The 9,168-nt window shown below is 38.6% G+C and overlaps 1 protein-coding gene across 1 annotated transcript in view; it reads right to left on the minus strand.

The window, feature by feature from the left end:
* Positions 1-1,381: 1,381 nt before the first annotated feature.
* KCTD7 (potassium channel tetramerization domain containing 7) overlaps positions 1,382-9,168 on the minus strand; it is a 40,721-nt gene continuing 32,934 nt past the window's right edge. Inside the window, exons 3-4 of the mRNA XM_075589910.1 lie at positions 8,011-8,189; positions 1,382-3,080 (exon numbers count right to left, since the gene is read on the minus strand). Of these exons, the coding sequence (XP_075446025.1) occupies positions 2,704-3,080; positions 8,011-8,189 (556 nt within the window). The 3' untranslated portion in view covers positions 1,382-2,703. The remainder of the gene's footprint in view (positions 3,081-8,010; positions 8,190-9,168) is intronic.

Genomic DNA, 9,168 nt, shown 5'->3' on the forward strand with positions numbered 1-9,168 from the left:
TTACTTACTTTACTTCAGTGGAGAGTTATATAGGTAGGAGGTGTATTCATTAGGGAAGTACCATAGACTGTTATAGTCTGTGGGAACGGGCTTGAGAAAGGGGCTCTGTAGGCTCTGAAACGTTAACGTTGCCCCCCTATATCATCTCAATTTATTCTTGTGTACTGTGCTTTTTTTGTTACGTTTCCCTTTGTTTTCCCTCCTTCCCTTCATTGTTTGCTTGTTCCATGAGATGCACTCTCCTTGCTGGGATTGATTTTGTAGCTGCTTTATTCACAAATATATCATTAGATTCTATTTTTGACAAGTTTGTCTGCTTTTCCTCATTTGTGGGGCCTTTTGTATATATTGTTGCTTCCTTTTTGGGGGATAAGAGGTGCCTCCTTGCTCCCGTGCACCACTCAGTTTTCCATTAATTGCTATTTACCAATATTTTTTTGGTGGAGTGCTACCTAACACACATACTTTTTGGGTCTTGAGCATGTTGCCCCCTCTATTTTGGGGGGATATGTTCAAGATGCTGTGCAGAAGGGAGTCATTTTGGATCTACAGTACATGATGGGCACGCTGGCCCCTGCTGGCTTCAATGAATGTATTGACACCAGTACACTAATATAAAAACTTTAATCCGTTCTTCTCCTGAAGATTCTCTTTTGTGGCTAAGATACTGCAAGTTTATGCCCTCTATATGTGATTTACATTTTCCCCTGCTCATCTTGTTGGTTCTGGAGATCTATTGGATATATTAATTAACTTCTAATTCACTGTTAGATCCAATGTTGGATATTTCTCTTTGTTAACCCTTCACATCTCCATTCTTTCTTTTCCCTCTCCCCTCCTTTTTTTCCATTGTCACCCCTTTTCCTTCCCTCCCCCCTCTCACTTTCCCTCAAATCCCCTCCACCACTCCACTTCCCCTGTTCCCCCTCCCCCCATTTCCATTCCTTATCCTTTCTATTTCTTTTCTTTCCCACCCATCCCATGTTTGTGGATAGCCTGCCATCACAAACTATTAGTGTGTTACATGTATAGGTAGCATAATTATAACATATTTTATTCATGAGTTTATATTAATGCCATTTGTATACTCATTATGCTCAAAAGCTGTGCAATGCACCAAGCATAATCTTTAGGAGACTATGTCATATGGTTTTGAAGCAAAATGTGGCACTGTGTGCTCCTTTGCATGTCACTTCCCAGAATCCCTTGCTGCAGTGGAAGCACTGTATGCTTGGTGATAATCGTGAAAGGCAGGGTTGTAGACCTGTCTAAGACATGCAAATGAGCACAAAGTCTCTCTCTCTCTTTCTCTCTCTCCATATATACATACACACTTTACTTTTCATTTAAATTATGTTTATTGGTATATGTATTCATTAAATTATAATAATATGTTTAAACATATTCGGTATTTAAATTATTAAATATTAAAAACAATATTTTTCCAACATAAAAATGCCTCAAAGGGTAAAGTGTTTCTTGGCTGAATTAAGTAAGTATATTGCAATTGTATCATATCGTGCTTTGTTGAGCTACCCCATTACGGTCCAAATCGCCTGTAATCTTTTATGGCTGAAAGTTTCATTGCATTTCTTTAGACATACTGTAGCCCTCATAGTTGCTCTTGTTAAGTTATCTCTGAACAATTGTGTTATGAACGAGGGTTTAGCACCGTGTTTTTCAACCATGGTTCCCTGGGCATCCCTAAAGGGTCCCTGTAATTTTCTGGTCATTTGTAAATTTATTTATTTATAAAATATTTTACCAGGAAGTAATACATTGAGAGTTACCTCTCTTTTTCAAGTATGTCCTGGGCATGTCATCAAATACAGGAAAATGTACAATGCATCTGATCACGGACACACTGTTAGAGATGGTTGGGGTTGCTTACAATGCACTTGATCAAAGACGCTATTAGAGATGGTTGGGGGTTTCTCCGAATTTCACTTAGGGTTCCTTAACGAAGAAAAAGGTTGGAAATCACGGGTTTAACAAGTAAACCCTCGTTCTTGTATGTTTGTAGCTGCCAGATACAACCTACACTATGAAAATGCAATGTGCTGTACAGTATTTCAATACCTTGATTTTCTAATCAGGCCCACAATGAGAAAAATGATTCCCAGAAACAGCAAACAAACAGAGACTTAGGATTGAGATATATAGATACTGTATGAAATGTTTTCCCGTTTTGGAGGTCTACTGCATTTTGCTATAATTTGGCTTTTCCTCTTCATGGTTAGAAGAGAATGTCATTTTGTTTTTCTCATTATCCAGTAATCCAGGGTAAAAAGTGAAGTAGCTACTGTACTGTGGGACAATGGAGTTAACGAAGGGATCTATTCAGAGATCATTGTGCACTTGGAACAATTACTGCCAATTGGCTGCAGAATATCTATGTGAATTCCCAACAGTTTTTGCCAGCTGTGAGATTCTTAGTATAAGAATCTTTAAAATAATATCCATATTTGTGAAGCTAGAAGGGGCGAGCTCCCTTAATTCTCACAGTTCCTGTATCTAGTGTTTTCCATGTCTTCATTTCCACCTTTTCTTGAAACTGTACTTGACATCGTATGTGCTTTCTTCTATTGCCGTACATTAAGAGACTGACAATAGTCTATAATTCCTACATTTCCAGTGCACGAGTAGAAACTTGGTCCCAGAAATATGTCACCCAAATCTTCTTTTGTCTCTTTACCCAGCGTCTCACCACCAGGTGATCTTGAATTCGTAGATGGGGCGCTTGCAATAATAATGATTGACGAGGTGCTTGTCACAGACTCCGATGCACTGGTGCTCCACTGTGATGCCTCTCTCAGAAAGATCAGTAACTATGCAGTGCAGAAGGTCATATACGTCAGCTACCGCCTCCCAGGGCCCAAAGGAAACATCCACGTCGCACTGGTGTTCAAAGTGTTTTGATTCATTCTCACTCCTCTCAAAGCGCAGTGAGTTGAAAAGCGGACACTCGTAAGGGGTGATGGGCATCTCTTCTTTAAAGACGCAGATCTTCAACTTAGCGAAGCGAGCCTTCCGCTGCATGGCTCTGAGTTTGCCAATTTCAATGATATGCTCCAAGTGGTCTGCACAGAAAATAAAAATGCGACAACACTAGCATTAGAACTTTGAAAATGATTAGGATCAGTGATCAATGTACGATGGTACAAGAAGGCATGGAGTACCACTACTTTTTATTTCCAGACTTCCAGTTTATTATCAAAGTTTTACAGTTCCACTGTAAAAAGGAATCCATTTTTTGTCTCTTTAATTTTTTATTTCACAACTATTACATGAACTTTTTTAGAATGAGACAATAAAGCCTTTGAACCATTGGTTTACATGTTTATAATTTCATAAAAAAGGTGATGCTAATTTCTAAAGGCACTTCATGCTCCCAAAACATTGTCTCTCCGCTACTTTTTAACATTTCTTTCTTATTGTGGTAGCATGTTTAACATATATGAACATTTTTTTTCTCTCTGATACCTATATATTTAAAAAAAAAGTATTTTTGAGTTGGCATATTCAATGGTATTTTTTTTTTTGGGGTGGGGGGGGGGTTCAGGCCACCCTGCCCCCTGGTGCTTGGCCACCTGCACTTATTTTGCCCAGATTTGAGTAGGGAATAATTTTGTAATGATGAGGACTCTTTCACAGCACGGGCAGCGAAAAATGTCCATTTACTTCCCATGGAGACTGTTGTCATATACATGAGACTTATGTCCCATAAAGGACCCTATAGACACATTTAAGAAAAGACCAGAAATCTTTTTAGGAATGTAACGTATACAAGAATATACCAAACTAGTTAAAACACAGCATTGATCCAGGAAGCAAACTTATTTTCACTTTCCAGAGTCAGCAAAGAATTTTCTTTTATGAAAAATACTGTAATGTCAAATGCTTTCTGCCTTCCTCTGGATCAATACAACTATACTGTAGTAAAAAATAAGTATCTTGTCCAGTTTCAATTTAATAAAGGCTGAAGGATGTATGTGTTTTTTCAACCTAATATAGAATATTACTATTAATTTCAGTTACATGACACTTCAAAGGCAATCATTCAGCCACCTGTGAGTGGTACCCAGGGAGCACATTCCTGGCCTGTGTGTAAGAGGCTGACGATTGAATGCAAGCTTATGTTTTCGGGACCTCAACAAATACACACAATCTTTCCCATAGTCATATGGAGGTTGGCATGTAAACCTGGAAGCTAGGAACTTGCTGCCAGGAATATGCCACAGAATTGGCTACATGAATGTAACTAACATACTGTATAATTGTGCTCTGGAATTTAGCTCAAGCTTGAGGGGAACCTGCAACACACATTTTGCAATGCACGGCAGGTACAGCAGCTGATTAAACGTCTAATCATATTCAGGGCCATGTTTACTTAGAAGTGCTACTCCATAAAACACCTTTCGTGCTGGAAGACTTACTGAAATGGGTCTGTAGGGGCCATATTTACTAAGTCGTGTTGGAGGTGACTTATGGAGAAGGAAGGCTTACTAACTATGGCCCTTAATGTACAAAATATTGTCTTTTGTTAAATAACACTGTGATTAAAAATAAGAAGTGAAATATGGACACATGAAATATTGTGTTTCAAAAAACACAATATGAGCCTTTGTGACTAACATATTGGCTGCTGTTCCTGTTTATTATCTCAGGACTGGATGCCCACTGTACATTTGATTCTGATGAAAAGAAAATATGTTAACATCTCTCTGCGTGGGAAAGATCATCTGAACTGTTGTTGAATGGAATGACAGACAGGATATTGTCCCACTATCTCATTTAGACCATGTTGTTAGGAATACAAAATCAATGCTGAAACCAGTTAAGATTGCTGTACAATTTCTGTAAGGACAATAATCATTTAAGCGTTGGGTTAGTATTGCGTAAAACAATGTGCAACAGTGATACTGTATTTAAAAAAAAAGAATAAGCAAACATTACAGGATACTAACACCTGAAGGTACATTCCCGCTGGGGGAGCCATTTTTTTAATTTTATGAATTAATTGTTTTTACATAATTGCATGCGAGGGAGCCTCCGGTGCTGAGCTATGCTATTTTCAGCTCCAATATACCCCAAATTTCCGAGATACAGATTTCTCCTGCTGATAACACAACATGTTGCATTATAAAATACAATTCTACCGTATTCAATGGCAGTGATAGCATAGAGTATCACAGAATATCTCACTACAACACATCAGCGGGAGCACTAGCCTTTGCTACATCTGTACTTATCGGTATAATCACTAGTGCTCCCTCCTGAGGCACTGCGAACCAATAAGAATATTACAGGTGCCACGGGCCAATAGAAAGCCGGAACGTCATTGGTTACAGCTTCCTATTGGACGTTACTGACAGCCATATTGAATTCTACATGAGAAATGCTGGAATGGAAAACAGTAATTATCTTGGGAACCAGGGTTCCCGGAGATTAAAATATCCCAGTTTAACTTCAAAGGATCACTCAGTTCCAATTATGTAAAAAAAAAAAAAATCAACGTACAGTTCTGGTGGGTTTGCTCCTTTAAACTAGGCACTTTGAATCACTAGATGAGAGAAACACATTTTAATCAGGATTCCATAGTGCTGGCAGGTGGCTAGAAAACCACCCTTCAAGCTCTTTATAAAACGCTGGCAATGAAACCTGCCTTTCCTTTTATATGTTTCACTTTCACTCGTTCCTCTATAAATCCTCAGTCAACACCAGCTCATTACTATGTTCAGCCAAAAGCATAGAAAGGCAACCTGTCTACAAGAGTAATACAAATATTTTGCACTGATTCATATATGGTGGGACTTTCAGGACGGCTGGCTATTTAAATCCCATGACACTTAATTTAAGGAAACACATTTTTTATGTTTTTACAAAAGTTGCATTTTAATAAACCTCTTTTCTACAGACACCTTCCCCATGCAGTAGCACTATACAAAATTATAGGTGCATCTGTGATAACAATCTGCCTGCCACAGGTGCTCCAGGAATCACAGGCATACAGTAGATTGAAGAAACAAAGGAGGCTATGAATTAACTTCTCTTAATTGCAAAACTGGAGCACCAGAATTCTATTAAAAATATATATTAAATAGTATACAAGGGGATATTTCACGTAGATAAATATGGTTCTGTTTTGTGCTCCATGTTTGAAACAAGTCCAACCAGAGGGTTTGAGCTGGGCTATTAGATCCACACTTATTATTTTATATTATTAACACTAATTTTATTTGTGTGATTTCTGATTAATTTTATTTATACCTCTATTATTTTATTTTCACTTTTAAGTTGTTTGCGCCTCTATATTCACTTCTTCACAACTGTGCTCCATGTTTGCCACAGTTTTCCAGCCCTGAGACTTTGATGCATAGCAGCTATGTTACACAATTGAGTTTTTAGTCTCAATGTTTTGTTCCTTACCTAAACCTTTTCAAGATAAATGTACATTTTAGGGCCAACAGTGTGATGCTTTAATACAAAACCAATCATTTAACATGAGTGCCTACAAAACTACCAGGGATCATTACTCAAAGTCTCCCCCGCTGCAAAACTGGGGCAAACTGAAGCAAGAATAGTGCATCAGTGAAAAATCCAATTGATTTCTTTTCTTTGTTAATTACAATATTAGTACTTTAGAGAAAATCAGTTACAGGTGTACGAACATTTGTGTTGTATATTAAAGGCATACATTCTATGGAAGATTTTTTTTTACCAATTGCCAGAAATATATACTTTCATGAAGTCTTATAGTTACTAAGTGTGGGCACTGTCACAGGTGTTTTGGTTCTAAAAAAAAAATGTTGTGTTTTGATTTTGCCAAAATTCTATTTATTTTGATCTTGGTTTAAGATTTTTTTTTTTTAAATCTAAAAAAATTTTGGGCCTCCTTATCGGTTGTGGAATCCCATTGGATGCGGCTTCCTACTGTGTTGGGATGACTATTTAAACTGCCCTGTAAAAACCAGGATGTACAGTAATACCAGTAACTTCACCTGCAAGTATCTCGGAAGCCAGGGGGCACCTGGAGCTGAAAATAGTGTGTTTCAGCTCTGGAGGCTCAACCCCCCCCCCCCCCCCCACCGCCCCCCCCTCCCGGTTCCAATCCTGTAAAAAGAAAAAGGATGTATAGTTAGGACCGCTGCTTTAATGCACCCACCCAAATTGAAGAGCTAGCTGGGGCCCAAACTGTCATTTTAATCTGGTGCCAGGTCTAATTAATATCTTAAACAGATCCAGATAGGCCAGGTCTCTAAATGAGATTATGGGATTAACAGATTCAGTATTCTCTGGTAATATACAGGTTTGTGTTATTTAGAGACACATTTCACCCCTAGCCCCTGACAATGAATCGCAGGTAGTATACTGAACACAAACAAGGGCATTGGTTTGTTAAATCATTGATATTTCAACCAGTAAACTTTTGTTTTTTTGGCCTGGTTAAAACATATTTTGACCAGCTGCAGAGCACCAGTGTCAGAAAACAAAGAGTAACAGATACATTTATCAGTGAACTCTGCAGCGAGAGTAGGAATATTCTCAGCCGATGAAAGGAAACCTGCAGATGTGGACAGTTATAACGACAGGCTGAAATAAAGAAATCTTTCATATCTGACAGCCGGACCTCAGCGGGAACTCACTAACATAATATGAGAGGCTGTCAGCTAATTAAACCCTTCACCTACCGTTCACAATGCGAATGGGTTGTAGATGTTTTACTCAGAGTGGAAGTGACAGCCTTGTGAGCTCTGGATACAAATGCACAAGTTCATTTTTAAGAGAGTGGTGAATTATACATTTAAAAAGATGACCCTGAAGTTTCAGAAAGTGATGCTGATATCCAACTGGGTGTATTATGTGTGCAAGAGAAGGAAATCGTGAAGTAATAAGAGCAATCTTACTGATATTTATGTGGACAGCCATTATTAGGGTGAAACTATTGAGGTATATTTGCATATCTGCACGTCGTAATGTGTTGAACCCTAGCCCTGGGGCATTACTCACCTTTGTAATAGGGCATCAGGTCCAGGAATGCTTGCCTCACTTTCTCCCCGGTAAGTGGCTGCATTTTGTCCAGGCTGTCCAACAGTGGCCCAATAGAATAGTACTGAGCCTCCTTGTACACCATCTTCACACGCTCCCGTGGGGGGAGCTCTCCGCAGCGCAGGAAGTTTAGAATGTCTCTAAAAACAGACCCACATGCAAGACTAGTAAACTAAACATATCTGTCATTATTGTAAGTATCATATATCAATATATATCGTTGAATAATTTCACACATGTATGTAGGAAAATATACTATAGACCATACATGAAACATATGGAATGCACTGTAAGCATTTACTGTATGGCAAAATAAAGAAAAAGTATATTACACTTGGTGACCAAACCTTCTCTGAATCCTGAAATAAATAATAATTTAAAAAAAAATATATATATATATATATATTATTAAGGTTATGGTGGGTAAAAAAAAGTGACAACAACCCTCCACAGTAAAGCCTAAAGCAACTGTAAATATTACTGTATGTCCTGTCTAAGACATGCAAATGAACATACAGTAATATTTACAGTTGCTTTAGGCTTTACTGTGGAGGGTTTTTGTCACTTTTTTTACCCACCATAACCTTAATAATAGTGGTGATTATCTAGTCTAGTCTCAAACCCGCTTAGCCATTAAGACCAACCTCACACTGATGAGTGGGTTCAATGGCTTTGCATCTCATCCCAGCCTCTGTCTAAAAGCTGTGTTTAAAACAGCATGCATTGGCTTGAGGATTTGCTTGTGTAATACGAGCTTGAGACAAAAGGTGGCACTGAGTGCTTATGTGCATGTCATTTCCCAGAATCCCTTGCTGCAGTGGAAGCGCTGTATGCTGGGCGATAATGGGGAAAGACAGGGTTGCAGACCTGTCTAAGACATGCAAATGAACATACAGTAATATTTACAGTATTTACAGGCATACCCCGCTTTAAGGACACTCACTTTAAGTACACTCGCGAGTAAGTACATATCGCTCAATAGGAAAACGGCAGCTCACGCATGCGCCTGTCAGCACGTCCTGAACAGCAATACCGGCTCCCTACCAGTACCGAAGCTGTGCGCAAGCGGGGAGACTATAGAGCCTTTTACACATGTGTTATTTACATCAGTTATGCACG

This window comes from Ascaphus truei, chromosome 3, assembly GCF_040206685.1.
Source record: "Ascaphus truei isolate aAscTru1 chromosome 3, aAscTru1.hap1, whole genome shotgun sequence".
NCBI lineage: Eukaryota > Metazoa > Chordata > Amphibia > Anura > Ascaphidae > Ascaphus > Ascaphus truei.